The sequence below is a fragment of the Cataglyphis hispanica genome, chromosome 11, assembly GCF_021464435.1.
Source record: "Cataglyphis hispanica isolate Lineage 1 chromosome 11, ULB_Chis1_1.0, whole genome shotgun sequence".
Taxonomy (NCBI): Eukaryota; Metazoa; Arthropoda; class Insecta; order Hymenoptera; family Formicidae; genus Cataglyphis; species Cataglyphis hispanica.
This window is the reverse complement of record NC_065964.1, coordinates 3920486-3947105: the sequence shown is the minus strand read 5'-3', so window position 1 is coordinate 3947105 and position 26620 is coordinate 3920486. Positions and strand designations below refer to the sequence as shown.

Here is a 26620-nt window from a genome sequence, read left to right as displayed (position 1 = left end):
AAGACGTGTTTCCCCGAGATTCGTCAAAATTGCAGCAGCAATCGAATTTACCTTGCCTTGTCAAATGAATGACTCGCTCGCTTCCGGCCGATACTACGTGCGACATTTGCCGAATTCGTTCACGGTGCCGTCGACGTCCGACCCATCGGCTATCATCGGCTATCGAATTGCGCCGACATAACCAATCGTGAAATCGAAATTCCGAATCGACGCGAGCAGCGAATTTCGCTGTGCGACCGTCGCGAAACAGGAAGTGACGCAACGTCGCCTATACACACATAGCGCACACCACGGCGTCCGCGATTCAAGATGTCCGCAGTCTCGCGATAGAACGCGTACCTTTTCGGGAGGTTCTGTCAAGGGAAGACATTGCGGGACGACTTCTTAAACGCGAACAGCTCGAGCCGTTTGCTCGCTCGTGAAGATCGTGAGATTGACGGCGCGCGTCCGCTTGCCACCGGTTTGTCGCGGTCCCCGAGTGTACGACTTCTCGGGAGCGATACCTAGAAGGGAAAGAGAGAGAGAGAGAGAGAGAGAGAGAGAGAAAGAGCGAGAGCGAGAAAGGCAGAACAGTACGGGAATCGACAAGCGTCAAGATTCTTGTACCGTGTCGTTTGCTGGCTTATTGTGTCGCGTAAAACACGGGGATCCCATCGGAATAGCCGAATCGTCTCGCGAAATCGCGCGAATTATCGTCGACAATCGGTGAGAGTGGCGTGGAATCGCAAAGCAATTTGTCCACGCTTCCTGTTCACCGCATCGCTGTTCATCGTTGTATCTCGACGGCGAGGCCAGAATCCGCATCGACGACGCTCTCGATGTTGATCTTGTCATTGCGGGAGGCGACTTAGAAATCCCGGATTCCCGGGAACGAACGGACCGCAGCGCGTAGTAGCAAGTAATTCATCATTCGATTATTTCGCAGATTATTAGAGATTTACGCCGCGAGTGAAGTAAATGACTAGAGAACAATTTCCGTATAGATTCTTCAATCTTGCTTGGACTAACATGTCATTTCAAATAACTCACTTTTTGTTCTAATAACTGAGAAATAAGGGCACAACGATTATTTGTAATTTGAATCTAAAAAATAAATAGTGTAAACTATGACTATATAATAATAATTTTATATGAAAAGTAATAGATATGTAAATTAAGAAGAGTAATAGATATGTAAATTGAGTTTTTATATGATATTTATATAATAAAATTTCTGTTTGCAGATTTATAGCAGAAATGCAGTGGGTATGAATTTTAGGAAAAGTTAAGATGTCAAGTGACAGTGATTATACTTGTCTGGTACGTCGTCATACTCACAAACGCAAGAAAATTGTCATCAGTGATAGTGATAGCAGCGATGACTCTTTTATTGTACAAACTCGGAGGAAAAAGAAGATACATGTATGTATTGAAGTCTTCATTGTTGATATATTGAAATCATTATATTTTGAAATTCCTTCTAAATTTAAATTTTGCTTAATAGAATAGCAAGAACTTTTATTTACCTACTTTTTTTTAACTTGATGTGAATAATAAATATATTATAATAAAAAGTTGATACTATACTAGATATAACATATAAAATAATTTTGTACAATTTTTTGAAATAATTATATTATTATTCCAGAGAGTCATTAGCGAAGGAGAAAATAGTAGTGATGATAGTGATGTACCTAAACCTGTGATTAGACGACAAACCCATGTGAGTATTATTAATCTTATAGTTTTACATAAATATTTAACTAAATTTATTATAATAATCATGTGTTTTTATTGAAATTATTTTATTGCAGAGAGTTATTAGTGAGGATGAATCTGATTATGATATTAGCGCATCAGAGGCAAGCAAATCCACTCAGAGTGGTTAGTATGTTATTGATTTCTTAAAATGTATATTATGGTCTCTATATTTACTTATTTATGACAAGATATCCCTTATTATGTATGTTACAGATAGTAGTAGCACATCTGAATGGCAAAGTGATTGGAGTAGTTCTGATGAATTGAATGAAGACTGTAAGAAACACAATGCTAAGCATAAAGTTTTATCTAAAATAAAGAGGGAGGAAGCTGGTAAACCTGGTCCTTCCTCATCATCCAATGCCAATGTCCACTCTGATAGCAGTGATGAACATTCGGAGAAATGTCCTATATGCCTACTGCCATTTAGAAAACAGCAAGTTGGTACACCATCTGCTTGTGACCATTGCTTTTGTTTAGAATGTTTATTGGAATGGAGTAAAAATATTAATACTTGTCCTGTGGATCGTCAATCTTTCACTGTCATTCATGTTAGAGATAATCTTGGAGGCAAGGTAATACATTCACTATTTACGTATAAATATATATACATGTTCAATTATGAAAAGTTGTTATCCAGTACTGCAAAATTAAAAAATGTTAGTATGAGTAATGTAAAAACTTTACACATTTTTTTTGTTGATAGAAGGATAAATAAGTTTTTACAAATTTGTGCACTGCGCGCAATTGTAATTTCTTCTATTAATTTATTTCAGATCATAAAACATGTACCAATAGAAATTGTGCCACGCATTGAAAATCAAGCGCCAGATGATCCAACATTTTGCGAAGTGTGTCATCAAAGTGACAGAGAAGATCGAATGTTACTTTGCGACAATTGTGATCGTGGCTACCATTTGGAATGTTTAACACCTCCAATGACTGCAGTTCCTATAGAAGAATGGTTTTGCCCAAATTGTACAACTCACCCAAATAATAGAATGGTAAGAGAAAACTTTTCTGTTCATGTTTGAAGAACCTATAATCACAAAATTTTTAATTTTATTCTCTATTTATAGATATTACTATATTGTACAATTTTTACAAAGCAAAAATAATTCGTAGATTGCAATATAATGTTCTGAATGATACATAAAAGAATCTATTTCAAAAATTAAGTGTATAATCAACAAAAGCATATTAATTTCTTTTCTTATTTATGTTTGCAGTTTGTAACGCACTTTTTGCCAACTCTTATGATGTCACGACGTCCCGGTCGGCGTATTCTTCAATTCGGAAACAATAGTCGTTTAGGCATATTTCGTACAATATTTCCTCATATTCGCCATGATAATCGCAATCGTATTAGATATCTTCACGCTCGCACCCACGAAGTGCACGACCATACTCCAGCAGACATTCCCGAGCAATTTATCGATCCGAATATACCATCTACTTCATCTGGCCTCGAATCGATTGGTGACAATAGTCGAAGTCGTTCTCCAAACACTAGTTTAGAGGGTAATGCTTCTTCGTCTACGCGCTCGAACAAAAAATCCAAAACTAAAACAACGAAAAGAAAAAAAAGGAAGGTCATGAAAAACTCCAAGAGAAGCAGCAATAATGTAGTTCGAGAGGTGCGAATCACAGAATTGAACGATGATGGCGAAGAGGAGGAGATAGTAACGTATGTCAAAGTCGCATCATCCACATCGAGAAGGAAGTGTAAGAAAAGAACAAAGAAAACGCGCAAGGTATATCGCTAATTTCTCCTCAAATGTAGAATTATAGCTTAACACATAACATTCATGCTCGCGTGGAGATTGCCAGATACATATACAAGTGAAAAATTTTCCAAGCTATATTATACTTACTATTTTATCTAATTTTAATCATAGCAATTAATAAATACTTTTTTTTATGCAATTTATATTTTTCTGTTACATTATATGACATGTATAGATCTTTCATCAGATTGGAATATGTCATCTGGCAACTCTACCATGTCTCATTATTAAATGTTCATCATCTTGGCCTTCCGACCCATTATCCAATTATTACTGTATTTCCTGACCATACTTTATGCCACCTTCGTAACATGACTCAATTGAATTAGATTTTTCGATTGTAACTCATTGTTCTTAATTTATATAAATAAAACGATTTTCCCACTAGATGCACTTGGTTTTTTTTTTCTTAATTTTGCTTAAATAACTTTATCATATTGATTTCATATGCCAAAATCTTAAAAAACTTCAGTAGAGTGTTAATTATACTTTAAGATTAAAATTATGCGAGTTATTCATTTTTTATTTTATAATATCAATGTGTTTTATTTATTTATATGATATATTTTAATATACTATAACATTTCATAAATAAAATATATTATAAATACCATTAATTATATATATAAATAAGAATATACTATTTTATAGTCTTGAAATAGATATTTATACACATTAACTATATAATTTGAATTGTGTATACAAGAGAGAGGTACTATCGTGGAGAAAAATGCAATTACACTTGTCGAGAGTAATAAAAAAAATAATTAAATAAAAAATTTTGAAGAACAATGAATTTACAAAGTTATTCGATATATCTATTTCAGTAAAACTATAAAACTTTTTATTCTCTTGCTTGAAAAATAAAAAACTTACACATAGAAACAAATATATACCCTTTCTGAAAATTATAATACATATTATATAATATAGTAAAATCTATTAATTGCTTTTTTTTTTTACTAACTTATTAATTTATTCTATAATAACTTTTTATCAAATCAAGAATTACTGAAAAAAATGCTTTTTTTGTTATATTTTTCTTTTTCTTATTGCTTGACGCTTTTTATACATAATTTTATATTAAATAGAAATTTTGCCTATCACATTTCATATGATCTTTGTAAAAGAACATAAGATTATTATACTATTTTACCAGAGGAGAAAACACAAACGACGAGCGCGTACTGTAGCATCCATGTTGGCTAGTAAACATACAGTAAAAAGAAGATTGGCCTTCACACTTGGTATACAGAAGCCAAAAGTGCCGCAGTTTGTACCTACCATGAAAAATAACATCTCTATTCCTGAGAAAAGCGCTCTCAGCAATGCCAGATATAACGCCGGCATACCCCAAGTCAGTCTCTTCGGGAATAATTTGGGTATAGATTACAGTCCGCCTGGGTAAGCGATTGATTCTATGTACTTATATTATAGAATATGTTACAATAATCTTTTACATTCGATTTTAACAATACTATATCTTGCATAGTGTGCAAGCTATTTTTTTATTATATGCAAAATGTATTTATATGAAAATTTATATATGAAAATATGTAATGTTGAATTCTTTCTATTGTTCACAAATTATATTTTGAAAAAAAAACATTACATACATAAAAATAAAGAAAGTAATGTTTCAGTTGAATATCTTTGTGAATTTCATCTGTCTAATTAGGTCGGACGACGACGACAATGAATATTCCATTGGAAACGGTCCATTGATAAATGTACGGCAACGACGGTCGGCGGTACCATCGATCAGACGTCGTACTATTTTAAAAACTATCGCCAATCCAATCGATGAATCGGAGAATGCGAGCACGATGGATTTGTTGAGTAGCATAATGAACAATCAAGAGTTATGGCATTCGACCAAGAAGAAAGGTGACGTGATCCTGAAGGCCGATGGTACACTGGTGGTGAATCCTGATAAGGAGAATAAACACAGCATTAATAATAATGAAAGTCCGAAGAAGGAGAAGCACGATGAAGAGAAAGTTACGCGGCACAAGGAGGCGAATCATTTAAAGGTGGTAGACACACCGCTGGATCTATCTAACGTCAATCCCAGTGATATAACACAGGCGCCAATGTACAACAATCCATGTGGCGGCAGCGGCGGTGGTGGTGGTGGCAATCGGGGCAACTTCCGGGGTGGCTATAGTCGCGATAACAGTGGCCGACACGGAGGGCAAAGCTACGGCAGCGGTCGCGATTCGCTACCGCCAGGCGGTAGACACAATTACGGCGGCGGAACCGGCAGTGGCGGTCCGCGGGACAACTTCGGGAACCGCGACTTTGGTCCGCCGTCGTTCTACAATCCCAATTTCGAGCACTGCGGCGGACATCCCATGTTCGGCGCCCACGCGCCGCCGCCGCCGTTCCGCAGCCGTAATCCGCAACATTTCCGAAACGAACGGTTGCGTTTTCCGCCGCCGCCACCGCCGCCCATCGAGCGACCGTTTAATTATACGGACGGTGGTAATAGCAGTTTTGAACCGAGATTGCCGTTTCCGCACGCGACGGACCGATTTCCCAGACCCAGGCCACCTCCGTTGGGCATACCGCCTGCCAGTGGTTTACCCATTGTACCGCCAAACATGGCGCCAGATCCCCTGAATGTGCAATCGCCGACACGCCTGCATAATAATCTATCTTCGGTCAATTTGCCTGAGGACGCGATGCGGAACTACCGGTCATCCCCCGAGCAGAACGATCGCATTGTAATGCCGGAACCTGTAGCCGCGCCGGCTACTACGCGCCAGGACAACGACGATTGCGACATCTATTGTGACATCGAGCCGCCATCTAAGCCTGAGTGTGAGGTACAGGAGGAACTTCACAACAACGGTTCGATGATTCTCTTGCCACCACCAGAACCGCCGTCCGGCTTGTTAGATTTTGAAGAAAACTCCAGAAGTGACAAAGATAACGATAGCGAGCAGGAGTTGGTGATTGATGACAGTCATAAAGAAGACACACCGAAAGATTTGCCGACGAGCGGTGACAAATATGATCCATTTGCCGCCGATAGTGATAGCAACGACGATGCTGCTGCTTCGATAGATGAGAAGATGGTGCTCGAGAAAGTACAAGTATTGCGAAATAGCCTGGACAGTCGTAACATACCAATGCCGGTTGCGCCATTGTTGAGTTCCACGAGTTATCCTTCGATGCCAGCAGTTACGACTGCTGAAAACAGAGAACGGCCACAGGAACCTCTTCGGCTCACTGCGTACGATGACGATGACGACAATGACTCTCAATCAGATTGTCCGAATTTTTCCATCTACTCATCGCAGACTATGGATGTGGCCAGGCACACGGAACAGGAACTGTCGCAGCAGCTCGGACCGCTTCAACCACCGCCGTTACCGCCCAATATTCCCGAAGATGATGATATCATCGTGGGGGATATCCAAGCATGCGATCTACCGGACGTGCCTCCCGAACCTGCTGATCCTTATCTCGAAGCGCTACAGAAAGAGCGACAAACTTTGAGTAAGATACCACCGAAAAAGATTTCGCATGATTCGCGTGGGAAAATTACCTTCAAGATCGGTTACAAACTGAGACTAAACAACCGACTGAGTGGGCTGCATTCTGATGATCACAGTGTAAATTCGCAGAATGTGAGTTTTCATCAGAAAAAAGCAGCGACGGCGGTGCCGCCGATTGATGACCAGCAGCAGCAAGAACGAGATGGTGACAAGAATGTCAATCCGTCCAAATCAACAATGGAATCCACAGCAATAAAATCGTCGATAGCGATAAACCAGTTGATAGGACCACGGCTTGCAGAGGAGGACGAAAAGAATATTTTAACAGAAATCGCTATGCCGAGCTCGCTTAAAAAGAAGAAGCCACTTCAATTTCCTAGTCAACATGAGAGCGAAGAACTTGATTCGGAGAGTTCGTCGAACGAGGAAGCAGCAAAGACGGACGAAACGAAATCGAGATGTATCGATGTTGCGTCGCCCACCAGAAAAGAAGAGGAAGACAGCGAACAGGAAACGTCACGAATGGCAGCGACGTCAGATGAAAATATTGCAGTCGCAGAGAGTACAGTGTTATCCGCTTTTCGGTTATCCCCAAGAAAGTTGGATGATGGTGAACTGAATATAGAATGCAACTCGCAGGATTTGGAAGGCGATAATGCAACAACGAGCAAGGCCGTATTGAATCATTCGAACGATGTATTACGAGGCGAAGCAAGCGCGTGCGATGACGACTCGCAGGAGCGGGAGTCAAGTAGCGAAGATTATGATCGTTCGCCGAGCAGTAGTGGCAAACCTGCTAAAGTGGATTGTGACGATAAGGATGATGACGACAAAGCATCGAGTGATTCTAATGAAGATCCGAATTCGTTGGATCAGCGACAGGAGAAGGCGAGCTTCTCGATGGAGACGATAGTGGACGATGAGATCGAGCAATTCCCGATAGAAAAGGACAAATTGGACGAGCTGCCTGCGCCGGTCGACAACAACTGGGACTCGGATGGCGCTTATACCCCTTGTAAAGACGAATTACCTGTGAGAGAGGAGGGTGCGCAAGTATCGGAACGACGTGCAGCGTCATTTGAGGTCGGTTTAGAGCCGATCACTCCAACGAAAGATAGAACGAATGATGACCTTGACGATTGTAGAACACCGCTAACGGGTTACGCCGAATTAGGAACCGAGGCCATTTCCGAGACCGATGAGGCAATAAATTTCGAGGAGGAATTAAACGCTTTGGCTTTACGCAAAGAGAAAGAGATGGAGGATGGTGAAATATTGGATGAGAGCAAACTAAATGCGAAGGAACGCGAAAAATCCAAGGAAGAGAAAGAAGAAGAAGATAGCAAAAGGAAGAAGAAGAAGGATAAGAAAGAAAAAAGCAAAGAAAGTACGGAAAAGAACAAAGAAAATATTTCGTCGGATAATCTGGTCGCATGGAAAAAGCTCTCGAAGAGCACGAAAGAAAGACCGTATCGCGACAAGGACAAACGATCCAAGTCGAAGGAGAAAGAGAAGGATAAAGATAAGGATAAGTCTTCCAAGAAAAAAACAAAAGAGATAGGTAAAAAGAAGGAGAAAAGAAAGGAGCTTCCGCGATACGACGTGAGGAAAATCGTGGCCGAAAAACCGTCTCGACCGAGAAAAGATGAATATGGTAGAGATATCAGAGAGAAGTCGCGAAGTAGATCAAGAAGTCGCTCGTCGGACAAGATTCGATCTGGCTCAAGGGATCGACGGAGTCGATCATACTCGAAGGGACGATCCAGGAGCAGATCTCGTCTTCGATTGTCCTCCTGGTCGAGAGATCGCGGTCGATCATATTCTAGATCTTGCCGTTCAATCTCACGCAAGAGATCATCATCCCGTACAAAACGGAAGACTTCGCGAAGACGATCCGTTTCGCGTAGACGATCTCTATCGAGACGACACTCGGTTTCTCGAAGACGATCGCGATCACTATCGCGTAAGCGACAACGATCGCTGTCACCCAGGCGACGATCCAGGCGGTCGTTATCGAGGTCACGCGATAAACGGAAGGATAAGACAAAAAAATACAAGTCACGTAGTCGTTCGAGAAATCGCAAGAGATCACGTAGTAAGTCACCGAAGAGAATGTCATCCAAGTCGCGCGAGAAGAAACACAGCAAGAGAAAGGTACATAGCCGATCCCGATCGAAGGGTAGATCAATCTCTCGAGATCGGGATCGCAATAGAAATTGGGATCAACTGAATGAGAAAAGCGTAGACCACGAGCAGCAGTTTCCACGTGAGCGAGAGGAGCACGAGCGTTCATGGAGCGCGCAATGGACACCGTCTTGGTCGCGATCGAGATCTAAAACGCCACCGCACATTCAACAAGAGCAAATTGGATCGCGCAACTGGTCGCCACCGCCCGTGCTAAATAGCGTATCGCCGAAGAACTTGACCGTCATACTAACAAACAAAGAAGCGATAAAAAAGAAGAAAAAAGAACGCCGAAAAGAAAGCCGTAAGTCCAAGGAGATGGAAAAGCGGCGGAAGAGCAAGCGCAACAGAACTCCGCCACCATCCAAGGAAGTATTCGCTAGCGGTGATAACATATTAGTAAGTGTGTGCTTTAACAAGGATAATGAGACGAATCCGATAAATACGCCGGAATTGCCTCAAACTATTCCTTTGGTGCCACCGATAAAACGCCGACGAAGAGAGTCAGTTCAGACAGAATCCTCCGTACCTTCTGCGAAGCGAGCGAAGAAGGAGAAAACGAAGGATAAACGATCCAAATCGCCTAAGATAAAGAAAGACAAGAAGAAGAAATCCAAAGCAGCAGAGATCGCGGCGACGAAGAAACCCGTGGCTGTCATCGATCTGGATCAATCGCCGTTCCGTGAGCAAACGCCATCACCGCGTGATGTTATTGTGCTGAGCGACGACGATGACAAACAAGCGCAGGAAGCGCTCGCTGCGTCGCCAGAGCAGTGCCCGCCATCACAAGCGTCACCTCCGCGCGAACAATTTGTCTCGCAGGGCCCAAAGACGCCGCCGGAGCCGCAGATCAAATTCTCTATAAACAAGCAACCCAGCAATCTCAGACCGTCCTTAATAAATCCGCTACTGGAAGAAGAAGAGGAAGAAGAAGAAGAGGAGGAAGAGGAAGAAGAAATGATAGACGAGCGAGTCGAGGAAGAGCTGGAAATGCGGGCACAAGAGGAACTAGAGCTACGTCTAAAGATTGGGCCTAACACACCCCCTGAACCGCCCACGTCTCCACCGACTTCGCCGGATGCGTATGATCCTTTCGATCCGACCAAGTCTCGATCTCCGACACCTGATGCGAGTCAAGAGGCTACGCCGAATGACGATCGCGATCGCGCTCAGCGCAATTCGCCGAGAAAGCATGACGGAACAGTGGACACTCCGTTGCCGTTGGACGAACCGAATCAACAGCAGGATCAGTCCAATCAGGAGAAGCCGATTGAGAAACCAAAGATAATATCAATGGTGACTATCAAACGACCATCACCGCAAAGGGATGTCTCTGCGTCTTCTCCTGTGCCGGAGAATCAAACTGATATAGCTCAATCGTGCAACAGTCCTCCTTCCAAGACTCAGCAAAATCCGCAATCGAATGTGCAATCAACCGCCAATCCGTTCGCTACCATTAATCCTGTGCTAGCAACGGTGGCGGCCGCGGTGCAGAGAAGCTTCAATACTAGCACAACTAACACCACGCAGAGAACATTGTTACAGGTACTGAAATTATTTAAAGTTCAGTTAATTCAGTGAAATAAATTGAATAAAATGCATTAGATTATATTGATGATTTTTTATCTATTTTTCTTTTGCAGTCTAATCGTATCTCGCCAAGCAATCAGATGAAACAACGTACAAACGACAGGCCGCAGCTTCCTAATGTATTTGCAAATTCTGCAAAGTCATCCACCATGGGACGATCTTCCAAATCCACCCAGGGTAAAAATAATTCGACGATAGGTCAGAATGGCAGCGACGCGCCCATGGATATGACGAATGACAACGTCATCGATATGTCGTCGCCATATTCACCGGGATCGACCCTGAGCGACGGTCTCTTCGATCCACCTAGCCCCGCCAACTTTAATAACTCGCCCATTGCAAATGCACCACCTCTATCAACCACTACTAAAACAACTACGCCGAAGGTTAACAAGAGCGTGGAGAAAAAGGACGCTTTCGATGCACTATTCGGTGGAATACTGCCTCCCGTTAAAACTACAACCAAGAATAAAAGCAAAAAAGTCGCCAAGGAAAAGCCGAAAAAGTGTACGTATTTCTATCCAAACGATATATTTTATTCGTATATATGAATAACATAATATAGCACATAACACATATTTGTGCATAGCGAATGCTTCAATATTTTTATTTTAGTTACAATTTTTATTAATGTAAATCGCGTATTTTACAGCTAGCAATCCTAAAATTGGCGTACGTATGGACGAAAATCAGCTCCAAATCCTGGACGATCTACCTAGTTCTGCTGTGGAAATGCAAGTCAAGGACAAGGTATGTCAATGGTGTTAAAGTATTATTTTGTTTAAATCTCATGTAAACTGTTAAATATGCGAAAGTATATAAAAATTGTGCTTTTTTATAGTTTCTTAAGAAATTAAACCGGCAAGAGAGAGTAGTGGAGGAAGTGAAATTAGTTCTCAAACCCCATTACACCAAAAAACATGTGACAAAAGAAGAATACAAAGATATCATGCGTAAAGCTGTACCTAAGGTGCGAAATACATTAAATTCATTGAAATTTGTGACAATTAAATATTACAGAATTAAGTATGTATAGATTCAATCGTATCACACTGATAACGAGAGAGATCTCAATTATATGTTGCAGATATGCCATAATAAAACAGGCGAAATCAATCCTAAAAAGATAGCGCACCTAATAGAAGCATATGTAAAAAAATGTCGAAACAACAAGAAGAAGACTTCTTCTGCCAAGATAACAAAACCTACGTAAGTAAAGTATAAAAGCAATTAAATAACAATAATATGACATATGAATTTTTTTTACATAATAAATTGAAAATAATCTTGCGCTTAACTATTAATATATTGATGTATACATTTGTTCGATTTCATCAATGGAATCAACACTGTACTCTTATCTTTTTTTACTATTGCATTTAACGAAACTTGTAGGAAAACTCTATGGAGTTGATCACGTATTGGCAATCCTAGCGCATTAGAAATTTCTTCATCGTTAGGCGCCTCTTCTTAAACCTTAAAACATTCTATCTTCTGAGTGGTAAGTGAATCAGCAAGGTATATACATATATACTGACGAGCGCAACATGTATTGTGTGTACATACATAATTCATTATAATTGTATAAGCGTAATATTTTTATTTATCTGTTTACATATGAGAGAGAGAAAGAACGAACGAATGAATGATTGAGCAAGTAAAGATTCGTATGAGTAATTGCTATTATTAATATCCATAAATATTAAACGTTTAAACACGTTTGCGAAGGCGCTCGACTATGTGTGTGTGTGTGTGTGTGTGTATGTACGATCTTTGTCCGAAAATAGCCGTGCATTATTGCGGTGCCTCCCAAATTCGGATTCGAAGATCTCGATCAACGATCTTTAAATTAGGAAATATAATAGTGTACGATAATCATATTTAGAGAGTGTGAGATTGTAATCCAGAGAAGAACAGAAGAATGCTCAAAAGCAATTCGAGTCGCTATATACGGGAGAGAAAATAGATAGCCAGCTATGTATTTTCCCAACATCTGCACTGTAAAATTAATAGATTCTTAAACTTATTATTATACATAAGTAAATATGGCCTGTTTCATCAAAGCCTTTTTCATACGAGTTTATTTCGATAAGCAAGATATACGGTAACTTGATTACTACTATATTTATACTCTGTAAACGGATGATTTCACACATACACATACATATAATGCACATGTTTTTATTGATCAGCAAATTCAATGTAAATATAAATCATATATAAAATTGTCATCTTCGTATGTGAATTTGAGTTTAGCTTGTATTTGCCTTTGACTCAAGTTGTCTGTTATTCCAAGGGGATGTTTTTATATTACGTTTTAACGCCGCAAAAAAATTGTAGAACATCGAAATCTCTCTTTATGATTTGTTCCATTTATATATTTCAGAAAAAAAGGAATGTACTGTCTTGTGAATGCCATAAACCATATTTACGTTTCATGTTTAGCATCGAATACGGTTGTATAATTCACGGCTCAAGTAATGATTAATTATATATTGCATTATACGCACACATACACACGCACGCAGAGACACATGCAATGATATAATATTAATGAAATACAGATCCATGTTGAAAGTTGAGCACGTGAGACGTGTGTATGTTTACCTGTGCATGTATTTCTAAGAAGATAGGATGCGATCACCGTAAAATATCCACTTTTTGAAAGGCACTTGATGTTTCAAAATGCAAAATGTGTAATGCGTTGAAATAGAAATGTAATCGTCAATCGTGAGTTTTTACGCCGATAGTAAAATATTATAAACAGCGTACATGCGCTATGATTAAAACTTTTTTGCATATAAAAGTCAACCGAGTACAGTGTATGTCCGTTTTAAAGATTAATACATGGTGTATTTCTTTAACTGATAAAAATATAAAATTAATTCTAAAACATAATAAAAAGAAAAAAAAAAGAAAAAATTGATCATCTACTTCATGTTTTAAAGAAGCAATTGTGTATATTGATAATGAAAACGGGCATTCTCTGTGGAAATCTTAATATTGAAGAGCATTGTTGTGTTATATAAATATACAAATACACATTTAATGCTAGCTACAACATGTAAAATTCTGTTGTACATTTTATAACCGAATTGTATGCTCATGTCGTACAAAACACGTATGTGGATAAGTTTTATACTTTTTATGCGTAATAGCGGAAATTGCATCCTCTTTGGAACATATACATATGTATATGCATATGACACTGTGGCTGATGAATTTGAGCGAAATATGTGACGATCTTTATCATAGAATATTCAGTAAAACGATGTTAAATCTATGTCCTTCGGTACGTTCGAGAAAAGCTCGTTAATTCTTGTGTGTATGAACTCTCTTTTGTACTAAATAGTACTGTACATAAACGAAAGAAGAATAAAGAGTTTAATATTATCAAATTTGCTTATTTAATTCATACTACAGAATAAATGTCGCAGAGATTGCACGAGATTTTGAAATGCATTCATGATATTTCATCGTGTAATATTGCTGCAGTCTAACATTTTTTAACTAAACCCCTATGTTCTCAAATAATTAAATTTTCTTTTCTTTTACATTGTCTCTCGCAATGTATATACTGTAGAAAATTAAAAAAAAAAAGAATCCGCACTCGATGAATTGAAATTTAAAGGGAATATGACCTTATGTCAAGAAATAAGATCTGCACGTCCGTTTCATATTTTTTATAATTTTCCAAATATTTTACCCTTTTTTCATATCTAATGACATTACATATAAAAATGAATAGTGTATAATAATATCTAGTATACTAAAAAAATTAGCGGTAAAAAAATTAAATTGTAGCACCTCTACACATATGCCATACTGGATGGTGTATCAAAAAAAAACCGTTTGAATTTATAGAAATACCACGAGATGCGGGTGTGTATGACAACACGTGCAATTTACGTATAAAAATATAACATTACGCATTATGTTAAGTGTACTAGCTCGGCGAACAACGAATCTCCTTCGTCGTGAAATTGTAAGTAATACAATCGTTCTTTCATAGCATAGATAAATTAAAAACGTCGAAGTTAGGTTAGATTATGTTAAATGCCGACTTGAACGCTAGCAGATTTCTTTGAATAATTCTGAGAGATAAAATACAATAAAATATGACAAGTGTAATGATTATTTTTATTATTATCAGACAGGAAGATATAAATTGGTAACGAGAACTGTGCAAAAGACTTGGACGAAGGTCGGAAATATCGACACGCTGTCGAGGACCGATCCTGCCATTATGAAGTTAGACTGTCCGGAATTTCATTCCGTTTTTACACCGGAATTGCAGACCCTCGCGGATTTATTCAAGAAATATAATTACGAATTACGAATCGCCGGCGGCGCCGTTCGAGATATTCTCATGGGTAAACAGCCCAAGGATCTTGATTTTGCAACCGATGCTACACCGCAGCAGATGAAGGATATGTTCACGAAGGAGGAGATCAGAATGATAAATGAGAAAGGGGAGAAGCATGGAACGATAACGGCGAGAATAAATGACAAGGAGAACTTTGAAATTACTACCTTGCGAATCGACGTTCTGACTGATGGACGGCACGCGCAAGTAGAATATACAAAGGATTGGAAGTTGGATGCAAATAGGCGAGATCTAACTATTAATTCCATGTTTCTTGATCTGGATGGCACGTTGTATGATTATTTTTACGGTTACGAGGATCTGAAGAAAAAACGAGTGGTTTTTGTAGGCGATGCTAGTCTCAGGATACGTGAAGATTATCTACGAATCCTCAGGTATATTGTACTTATATATATCTGTGATTATATAATATTTTAATATAACAAATCTCTTGTATCTTTTACCAAATATTAAATGCATTTATTGTTATTTATTGAATATTTAAGATTAATTATATTGCGCATCATTTAATTGCACTAGGTATTTCCGTTTCTATGGAAGAATAATGGACAATCCTGATAGACACGATGAGGCTACAATAATTGCAATAAAAGAAAATATTGACGGTCTGTCACAAATATCCGGTGAGAGAATCTGGAGCGAGTGGAATAAAATACTGATGGGCAATTTCGCCTTAGAATTGACTCTGAAACTGCTCGAATGCGGCAGCAGCAAATACATCGGTCTACCCGAAAAACCTGCCATAGAAAATTTTCGAACTGTTTATCAACGCGCCTCATCCAATAACGTAATTTTGAAGCCCATATCCTTAATTGTGTCGATGTTGAAAAACGAAGATGAGGTAATGACGCTGCACAGTAGATTGAAACTGTCCAGATCTGAAAGAGACTTGGCGTTATTCCTGGTGCAACATAGGGAGTATAAGCCCTGTGAGAAACCATTAAAACCTTATCAGAAACTGGTCTTCGCTCAGCAAACACACAAATATGACGTCTATCGAGAATACGTGAAGGAGGTGTTGAGGTATCGTGGCGCAATGAAACTTCTAGATGAATTTGAACAATGGAAAATTCCGAAATTTCCCATCAATGGTTATATGATGAAAGAACGCGTGCCGAACCACAAATTATTCAGTCAAGTTTTAATAGAATTGAGAAACATATGGATTGATGAGGACTTTCAGCTCACCAATGAGCAACTTCTCGAACATGTACCAAGCATACTCAATGAATTACAAGAAAAAATGAAAGATCAAAAGCATTACAAAAAGACATGAAATACATGTTTTCTAAATATTGAAAGAGTTTTACGTGTACCTATAACAAAACTGTCGTCGTTCTAGAAATGGAAATGTATAGATTAATTTGTTACTTTGCAACTCAGTTTTCAAATAGATTTGAAATGTTACAGTTACAGTTAATAATTTTTTTTTAATATTTTATGAAAAAAAGATAAAACATTTTTTACATAAAAGACTTTTTTTGTACAAATTATCTCAAATAAAATAAAATATCTGTGTGTGTATATATATATAAAAGAAAATGTTGAATGAAATTGAAAACTCAATACTGTCAAATAAAAACTTAATTGCATTAGCATTTATTGGTATCTGAACATATTTCTGAAAAGCATAAAAAGAAGCTAGATTAGGCATTCAAAAATTTAGGAATAAAAATCCTGCATTTCGTGATTATATAATTCTACAAGATGTGCTATACAACATTGTAGCAGGTGTAATAGGTGTATAAAACGAAAATTATAAAGCTGCTATGAAACATATCTTTAATTTAAACGATACGATAATAGCGCGATAATTTGCGTAATAAATCGCTATATTATATAATAATAATAAATGTAAAAGGCTGTATATAAACATTGTGTAGATTAAAGTTACACATTTTGTATATCAGGGAGAAACACATCACACTGTTGGAAATAGCAATCGCATATATGAAATAAACGTATGCTTTTTTTGCGTTTTTAAAAAGAGTTCTTTGTTATGACTTACATTTCCAAGTATAGCCTGTGAAGTAATTTAAACGTGTATCATATCTTTACAAGGGAATATATATGATGTGAAAAATGAAGGAAATAAAAAAGAGAAACTATAATGATACACGTTCGCATCAGAAACGAATAATCTAGAACAATTAGTAAAATGCAGTCACGGTAGGATCACATAAGATAAACAATCTATCGCTCGGCTGTCATATACAATCATTTTGACTTGCATAAAAATAATCACTTATATGTATTTTGGCTATCTTTTAAATTACATTTTAGATCGTTCCTAAACACTCAGATCTTTACAGACGCATACACATTGCTACTGCATCAAATGCAATGATATATATGTATAAGAGTACAATAATACAACAGCTATTTAGTTATCGATACCCACATCTTGATACACGTTTTTATTCCTTTACACTTTTGTAGTAGACACTTTTTGATAGCATTACATTCTCTCTGTTTCGCTCTTTCTGATCTCACAGGTGAATTTAAAAGCGTGTGATAGCGTTGTTATTTTTTTCTATCATATAGTAAAGATTTAAAAGATTTAGATTGCATTTATTGTCTTAACCCTTCTAGATGACATTTGAGTGCATATAATTTGTGCATCATCACACAATCTGCTAGTCAACAATATTATCAATATATATATTATATCAATATATAATATATTATCTTGGAAGGGTTAAGATCTTGAAAGAGTGAGAGATCAATTTTGAAAAGAGTGAACATCTAAAAATCCAACCCTTTGAATATGCAGGTAAGTAGGTGGGTAAATAAATTATTAAGGAAATAAAATATAGAGAATAATACATTTAAACCTCGAAAAAATATTTCTCTTTATTATAATTAATCCTGCATACCCAAAAAGGGATATCTTTGGAATTATCAGGAATACATATAATTATTATTGCACTTCACATAATATTTTACATAAACTAAGCTTTTCAATTTATATATAAGCATATCTTATCATATAATTATTTTCTTCAAGAGAATTATGCAAATTAGATATATCAAAATCTTAAAAATAAACTACAAACGCAAATTTCCATAAAAATGATAGCTTTTAAATAAATGGACATCAAAAAATCTCTCACTCATTGTACAATTCACATGTCATATATCTATAAAATATATAATTCTCCCGAATTAATTATTAAGCTACTAAAATACTGGATAAATTTGGATAATTTCTAATAATATTTATATTTACTTGATGCGATGTATCAGAAAGATGTTTAAGTAAATAATATGTTCGATTCTTTTCATGAATATAAAATTATATGATAAGTACATATATAATACTTTTATTGCACGTCAAACTAATTATTATTTCCATCAATCAAGAATTATTCTGATTCCATTATCCTATGTGATACATCTTATTAAACTGTCAATTAGAAATATTTTTCGAGTGTTAATTTATACATTCTTGTGATTACCAATTTGAAAATAATGTTTTCAATAATACAAGATGTTAAATATTGAGCTTTGCATTTATCTTGTATAAATAAATAATGAAATATAAATAATTATATATAAATAAATAATCTAATTAAATATATTCCTGAGATTGCATACCAAACGAATATATTTATTAGAACAAAAAATTATTAAATATAAAAACTCAACAAAGCTCAACTTTCTTTGAAATATGTTTGCTTATTAAAAAATGTACAATTTTTTCCCTCTCTTTATATGAGTTGTTGACATATATAGTAAAGCATTTAATGAGCCAAAGTCTTGCAATGAGAGATTCACAAATACAAAATATATAGCAATATATAGCAATAATCAAGATTGCAGATAATGTATGCATGTTTTATATATAATTTGTTCATATGAACTTATGTCAATAGAAAAACTTTGGTTTACTATTTCATCATATTTTAGTGCAAATACATTTTGCTAATACTATTATGTAAGAAATATTCCATTATGTTCACGCAACCAATACAAGTAAGTAACTTAAATAACTTAGGTATTGTCTCACTAATATAAAATATATGTGTCGACTTATTCATTTCAATCCTAGATTTCGCGTATCTCGTTTATTACTAATTGCATAATAATGCAATGCATGATAATGCAACGCATTGTATTACTGTTATATTTAAGTCGCGTTTACTATGAACACGTTACAACGTTAAAATATACATAGCCTGTGCACGTACTAGTTCTTACTTATTATGGAGTTGCTATAGTTATTCATTATAAGATATATTTACTTCCATAAGATGGTCAGAGAGAGAACGGCCACCATCGTAATGCATGTTCAAGCGTATATGACATACCTTAAACATGCCTAACGCTTTCTGTGACATTGGGTATATGGATATAAGTGTAACTTACAAGTGGTCAACAATAAGAAGCACAGTTTAACAAATAACTTCCTTCTACATCTTGCCATGAAAACTTACTCTATGACCAACGCGCTGCCCAGCGACCTATCAGCGAATGAAGTTCTTCTTTAATCTGTAAAGGACAGTTTAATTTTACACTATACTATAAGGCGCTATTAAAAGAAATAAGATTTATATAGAGTAGAAACAATACCTATATAAATCTTGAATAAAGATTATATTTTACGTACCTTGATACATATTCATCAGAATCAAAAATATATTTATATAAAATGTTTCTCTCTTATATTTCTTAATTGATGTTAATGTAATAATAAACCAAAAAGTTACATACAAAAAATTATGAAAAAATTAAAGATGATTATTTTGTTGTAAGATTGCAAATTACCTTTAAGCAAAATAGGTGATGGAAACAATATATCTTGTTGAAAAATTATGCTAAATCATCTTCTTTCGTAAGTAGCTCGCTGTGCATCCAATGGAAATACATTTTGGTATTGACTATGGATGACTTTTAGTAAGCTGGGGCTTGAAAGTCACCCATACCCCGCTGTTGTTGTTGACCGAATGGCGGTTCTTGATAAGCAGTGTCAGTAGCATCAGGATAACTTGTATATCCTGTACCACCAACAGGATCTGCTTCGTAACTTGGAGCAAATGCTGCATCAGTACCTTGTTTAAATCTTTGAAATGCAAACCAAGCACAAGCAGCCTGTAACAATAAGTTGTAGATATAATTCTGAGACAAGTTTGTACTGAGTAAGTTTGGTTATTTGCATATATATGATACTTTATACATAGATGATATTGATAATTCAATAGAAAATATTCACATATTCGTCGAATAAATTTGAACATACCCAAGTGAAGATAGAGAAAAATGAGAATGCAATAGCTGCCTGTAAATTATTCACACCATATCCATCCTTTGGTCTTGAAGATTTATTCCATGCATTTGTCAAATAACAGAATCCCACAAAGTACAGGAAAGACCAGAAGCCCGAAAAACTATAACAATAATATTAATAATATTAATGTAGAAAATTACATTAATGTGTTTTAGAAGAGAAGAGAAGTCAAAATCTTCTTTTTATTATACAATTATAATTCTATAATATTCAGATTATAAAAATATGCATAGCTTACCCCAAATCTATAAGAACAAAATGTTTTCTAGTCTTAACAGACGACATTTGTTCAAACAGGTATTCACCCGCGAGAAATCCGATACTAGCCAAAAATGCCAGTACTCCAATCCCAATCCCATAATTGCATGCATTATTGTCTTCATTGTAAAGACAAACTTCTTTCCCGTCATCGTCTTTTGGAAGATAGCCCTTGCTGCTTATGCATCCAAAGACAATTATTGCAAAAAGCTGAAAGCATGATAAAAATTCTTTTATGTATTGGACAATTCAAGCAGAAATTTGAAAAAACAAAAATACATTGTGATACATAACATACAAACTGAATTAAGAACAATAATTGAATAGGTAATAGCATGTAATAGAGAAAATAAGAAAGAAGTAAATAAGTACGTAGTACATACATTGACCAAAAAAAAGCAAAATTCATAGATTTATTTAAAAAATATAAAATAAAATAAGAAAAATATTCATATAGTTCAGAGGATTCATTTTATGCATAATTATGAAATATCTTATATATCAGGTTTGTTATACTCGGACTTTCTATATTCTTTGTATATTTAATCAATTCTTCTAAATATATCAAGCATATATTATGTATTAACAAAATAAATATGTTCATATTGATAAAGAAAGAGAGAGAGAGAGAGAGAAAGAGAGAGAGAAAGAAAGATGGAAAGACAAAGGGAGGATTAACAAATAATGCTGTCATTGCTGTCAAGAAGACAAAACGGAGGGAGGGACCCGTGCATTTCGTGAATATCTGGCCAGTGGGATGAAGTAAAAGACGCGCGAAAAATTCGATCCGTCGTTTCAATCAGCAATAAATCCCATTCAAAGATCGAACGCCATACAGACCCATGACATACGAGAAACGTATCGTTGGAATTCGCGAAAAATCAATAGAACCCCATCGCGATTGTGGGAGTGGGGGAGAAGGAGGACCGAGGACTCTCTTTTAAAATCAATGACTATCCGCGTCGAGGTATCCAACTCCCTCGGTATCACGATTATCGTCGCGATGACGTTTAGCGATGGATCTCGTTGTCGAGACTACTTACCAGGCATACCGCTTTCAGAATGACCTGCGGTCTCTGAACGTATGCAATCGGATCGAAAGGGGCCCCGGCCTTTCCGCCGCCGTACGCTCCGCCGTCCATCTTAGCGCGACTGAAGCGGAGATTTCAAAGCTCACGCAGCGCCCGAGCGCGCGTGCGCAGTCGCCTCGGCGGCGACCGGGGGTAGATACGTATGAGACGAAACGATTAGAGGCGCAGGTGGATATATCGTATCATCTCTAAATTCTATAACACCCCTCGAGATTTACCTTATGCGCCCTTTGTGATCTTTCTTATCGTGATTCATCCGTCTCCTTCGATAAACTGTAATACGAATAAGAGGAAAGCAAATATGTCTTGAATAATTAAAATGTGCCACAAATCTAGACTCTTTAAAAATAATAAGATGATATATTGCACAATATATGAAATACAATTTAAAATAAATAAATAACTAAATAAATAAATATATATATATATATATATATATATATATATATATATATAAAAGTTTATAATATTGCTTTTAAATAGAATTTTTGTTATTATTTTCTGTTTTCTTCAATTTCCCATTGACTTTCTCATCCTTCTTAATTGAGTTTACATACTTAAAAAAGGCGAACTAATAAATGTTAATTAACTAATTTTGAAAACAGGATACCATTTATTACTCTATTTAATTATCTCAGTTAATTTATGAAATATTGTTTAAAATATGTCTTCTCTGAATATTGAACTTTATAGGAGAATTTGGAGAAATATATTGCAGAATGATATTAGATCAAATTACTTTGATCTAATATTATTAAATTAAAGCCAGTTATTAAAAATATTTATCTTATATATTTCCAAAAGAACATTTTTTTCTAAAAAAATAATAACTTACAATCTATATAATAATATAGTTATACATATAATATCTTGTGCATCATCCTATAAAACTTTTTATTTCAAAAATTTGTTGAATAATATATATGTTGCAATGCATAATCCACCGATTGGAATGCTATATGACACATAAGAATACTTTCTGCTATTTTTAGGCTGTAAAAAATAAAATAAAATTTAGTTATATGTTTAAATTTCTTTAAATTATTATTATAACAATATTTAATTAATATCATATTAACAGATGCTTATAAATATAGTAGAAATTCATATTAATGTATATATACCATAATTATCACAGCTTCCAGTTCTTTCAATTTTAATTCAGCTTCATTAACTTCCTTAAGAATAGAATCAGCGGCAAGACATAGAACTTTGGAAGCACTTAAGGCTTCATCAGATTCAATAAAAGAATTGATTCTTTTTTTTTGTAACTTAACTCTACAGTATGCTACAAAAGCTTGAATTACATCAAACTGTCTCTTTCCTATTTTCAATATTTCTATTTTATCAGAAATCCTAAAAAATTTACTGTTAGATTCAATACTATATTATAGGTAGAAGATGAGCTTCTCAATAATAATTTAGTACCTTTGATGAGGCTTTAACTTCATATTTGGAATCTTTTCCTTTGAAATATATAGAGCACGAAACATGTTTTCTGCAAGATGTTCATCAGCACCTAGAAAAACAAACCATTATTAAGTATCAATTAATATATATATATCTTTGTTTTTAAAATTTTAATTATTGTTTATATTAAAGAAGATAATAATTATTCATTATCTAACTAAAAAAAGTATAAAATGTATAGAAATTATATTATAAAATAATAATCATTTTTTTTGCATTATATTAAATTTTGTAATATGTAAATTTTAACATTTTTTCTTTTATTAGATTTTAATAGAAATATGCATACTGGATATTAATCACAAGAATTCATATCATAATCACAAGAACAACAAATCTCTATAAATAAAAGTACATCAACATAAAACATTGATATAATTATCAAAGTAAAGATATTACCAAGTCGTATGAAATCTTCCTTTGTTAATTTATGCAAAACATCAGTAGATATATCTTTTCTTTTAAATTCCTTTATTAAATCAGATCCTCCTAAACCACGTAATAATGTCTCGGTGTGCTTACTAAATCCAAGAGAATTATATTTGTCCATGTTGAAAAGTGACAAGTTTTCATTCAAAAAATCAACAGAAAATTTCAACTTCTTAGCTCTTCACTACAGATAGATTATACAGATATTACATTAGGGAAAATTTCTCAGTTTAGCTGTGTTTATTAGATAAAAGAAGGACAATCAGGACAATTCTACAATCAATTTCGATGTAATTATTTTCGTATACAGAAAGGGAAAGGGACCTTAAGCGGTCGAAAAGTAGGAGAGAAGAATCAATCAATTTAGGGGAAAAAACAGCTGACTTGAAATAGAGGGGAGAATTTAGAATAGAGATTCTTAGAATAGAGGAGATCGATAAGACGCGCGCTGTCAAGTGCACATCTCCCGTCCTCTGACAGTTTTGTCGTATTATTTTCCCCCTTCGAAGAATTATGACGATATGACCACCTTGATACTCGGCATCGGCGTAGGATTATTCATTATCCTCAGTTTGTGGGTAGTGGCCGCGTTAATATTCGTGATATCGTTGCGCGTCGAGAAGAAGGTCGGCGCGATCGCTATACTGTTCGTGAGCGCGATTACGATTATTTTGATTAGCGTGCCGCGTGCGTCAGAGAAATCCGCGCCCACGAAGAACAAGGTATAATCCCAGAAATATATTTATATAATATCGATTATGTATGTTTCCTGTGATCGGATAATATCAGTGTTCGAAAAGAACTAACCTGTCTTCAATATATCAAAAAAAGGGGGAGAGAGAACATTTCGAGTACAATGATTACAATCGTCGTATTAATCGCTCTGTTTCTGTTAGAAATTAATTGGCGATATTTATTTTGTAATAAAAAAAATAGTGTTGCGAGAGCTTTTAAATTACTTTTATGGGATTGCATTACTGAAATATTTATTAATATATATAACATTATTAATATATATATATATATATATATATATATATATATATATATATATATATATATATCATATACACAATATATAAAAATAATACAAGCATGGTCATTTTTATTATGGAAATCATATAATTGAACAAAATCACAAAACATAAGACTAAATAAATTTTTGTTTTGTAGGTATATGATCGACTTTTCATTTGGCGCATTACGCTTCTGATTTTATTATCTATCTCGGCGGCAATTTCTCTCATTGGATATATCAAATTTGGATTGGTGGAAACTATTAGACCAGTTAGGATATCCAGTTGGGTTGTTTAGACCCTTTGGTATGTTTTTAATTAATAATGTACAGGAATATATGTTAGTATTATGATAAAATTGAAACTTATAATGATTATATATTGTGATAAGAAAGATTTATCTGCATATAAACACTGCACTGTTGTACATAACTAACAATAATAACAATCTTCTTTTTTTATAGATATTTTTGCTGACAAATATGATGATCTTCAATATATGCAAGATTTAATTTATAAATGTGATATTCATCTGTTTAGCTATTGATCTTTTATTTATATTAGAAGTAACGCGTTTAAAAGAAAAAACAATGTTGTGCAGTATAAGAAATTGCATACCATCTGTGGTGAGACGTATTTCATTATTTCACCAAAATAATAAGCGTTATGACATAAGCAATAACAATGATTTTGTGAATAAGGTAATGAATGGCACAGTGCCAGTGATAGTCAATTTTCACGCAGATTGGTGTGATCCATGCAAAATATTGACACCCAAGTTGATAGAACTTATAGAACCTATGGACAAGTTAGATCTGGCTATAATCGACGTAGAAGAAAATCCTGAATTAGTGCACGTCTTTGAAGTGAAAGCTGTACCTGCAGTAATAGCGATTTCAAATGGCTTAGTCGTAGATAAATTTATCGGCTTAGTCAATAATGAGATGATAGAGAATTTAATACAAAAGCTAATACACGAAGGACCAATAAATACTATAGATAACAAAGATACTAAGTCTTAATCATGATAGCATTGTAAATTATATAATACACATTTCATGCTTCCATTTTCTATTGTGAATGTATTTATAGAGAAAATATGTAATATTTCAAGCTATTTCGTCCGAGACTTACGGCCTTTCTTAATCTAATCATTATCAGATAAGCTGCATTATATAACTTAAAGATTTTAGATATATATTTATGTTTTAAAATAGCATATATAGTGATAATCTTCATTATATAATATACTAACATGATATAATAACATGAAGCTAACACACACACACATCATCACACACATATATATATATATATATATATATAAATCTGTTCAGGTTGTATTGAAATATTTGTATTCTTCTATATAGAAACATACTCTAACACAGAGCATGCTCAGCAGCCTATATTCTTGAATCGACCAAAAGGATATTAGCAAATAGCGGTTTGTGCTTGAAATATTGAAAAAAATTCAATAGAATCTTGTATTATACAAATCATGATATCTTAAAGAGTATTAGAACTATTGTAGAACTTGTAAACTTGTCCAAGCACTTGTGATATACATCTTTTTAGACACGACTTTTTTCAATACATTATTGAAATAATTTTATTCATTCACTCAATATTTATATATGGCATGTAATAAAAAACACTTTACAAGTCAATTCAATAACAAATTGTGTGCGATGATAATAAATTTGCAATGTGATTTGAATTGCGTTATTATGAAGATAAATATTTGACAAATATTTTTTAAATATGCTTATTTTATATGTATATATACACATATATCTATATATTTTTTCTTAATAGATTAATTCCATTAAAAGAAAAATATTCTCAATATTTCTAATTTAAACGAATAATTCAAATTGT

At 35.0% G+C, this 26620-nt stretch overlaps 6 protein-coding genes across 6 annotated transcripts in view; 4 read left to right on the top strand and 2 right to left on the bottom strand.

Annotated features, from left to right (window-relative positions):
- The window catches only part of LOC126852760 (uncharacterized), a 108680-nt gene that overhangs the window by 31508 nt on the left and 50552 nt on the right, over positions 1 to 26620 (top strand). The gene's annotated exons all lie outside the window — the stretch shown is intronic.
- LOC126852712 (uncharacterized) lies at positions 14 to 14202 on the top strand. Its single transcript, XM_050597773.1, has 14 exons — positions 14 to 898; positions 1224 to 1401; positions 1628 to 1702; positions 1794 to 1863; positions 1954 to 2315; positions 2517 to 2744; positions 2970 to 3494; positions 4687 to 4931; positions 5206 to 10759; positions 10858 to 11315; positions 11461 to 11554; positions 11646 to 11774; positions 11892 to 12013; positions 12200 to 14202. The coding sequence occupies exons 2-14, from the start codon at positions 1270 to 1272 to the stop codon at positions 12216 to 12218; spliced, it is 8013 nt and encodes a 2670-aa protein (XP_050453730.1). The 5' UTR covers positions 14 to 898; positions 1224 to 1269; the 3' UTR covers positions 12219 to 14202.
- Positions 14538 to 18024, top strand: LOC126852744 (CCA tRNA nucleotidyltransferase 1, mitochondrial). The gene is made up of 3 exons (XM_050597877.1): positions 14538 to 14789; positions 14958 to 15565; positions 15711 to 18024. Exons 1-3 carry the CDS (start codon positions 14739 to 14741, stop codon positions 16465 to 16467), a joined length of 1416 nt encoding a protein of 471 aa, XP_050453834.1. The 5' UTR covers positions 14538 to 14738; the 3' UTR covers positions 16468 to 18024.
- LOC126852758 (synaptogyrin) lies at positions 17424 to 21914 on the bottom strand. The gene is made up of 5 exons (XM_050597902.1): positions 21780 to 21914; positions 20717 to 20946; positions 20431 to 20578; positions 19959 to 20282; positions 17424 to 19682 (listed from the first exon to the last, which is right to left on the bottom strand). Exons 1-4 carry the CDS (start codon positions 21876 to 21878, stop codon positions 20085 to 20087), a joined length of 675 nt encoding a protein of 224 aa, XP_050453859.1. The 5' UTR covers positions 21879 to 21914; the 3' UTR covers positions 17424 to 19682; positions 19959 to 20084.
- LOC126852762 (uncharacterized) lies at positions 22609 to 24246 on the bottom strand. The gene is made up of 4 exons (XM_050597907.1): positions 23697 to 24246; positions 23256 to 23346; positions 22952 to 23183; positions 22609 to 22820 (listed from the first exon to the last, which is right to left on the bottom strand). Exons 1-4 carry the CDS (start codon positions 23845 to 23847, stop codon positions 22722 to 22724), a joined length of 573 nt encoding a protein of 190 aa, XP_050453864.1. The 5' UTR covers positions 23848 to 24246; the 3' UTR covers positions 22609 to 22721.
- LOC126852766 (thioredoxin, mitochondrial) lies at positions 24909 to 26596 on the top strand. Its single transcript, XM_050597916.1, has 2 exons — positions 24909 to 25048; positions 25207 to 26596. Exon 2 carries the CDS (start codon positions 25333 to 25335, stop codon positions 25762 to 25764), a length of 432 nt encoding a protein of 143 aa, XP_050453873.1. The 5' UTR covers positions 24909 to 25048; positions 25207 to 25332; the 3' UTR covers positions 25765 to 26596.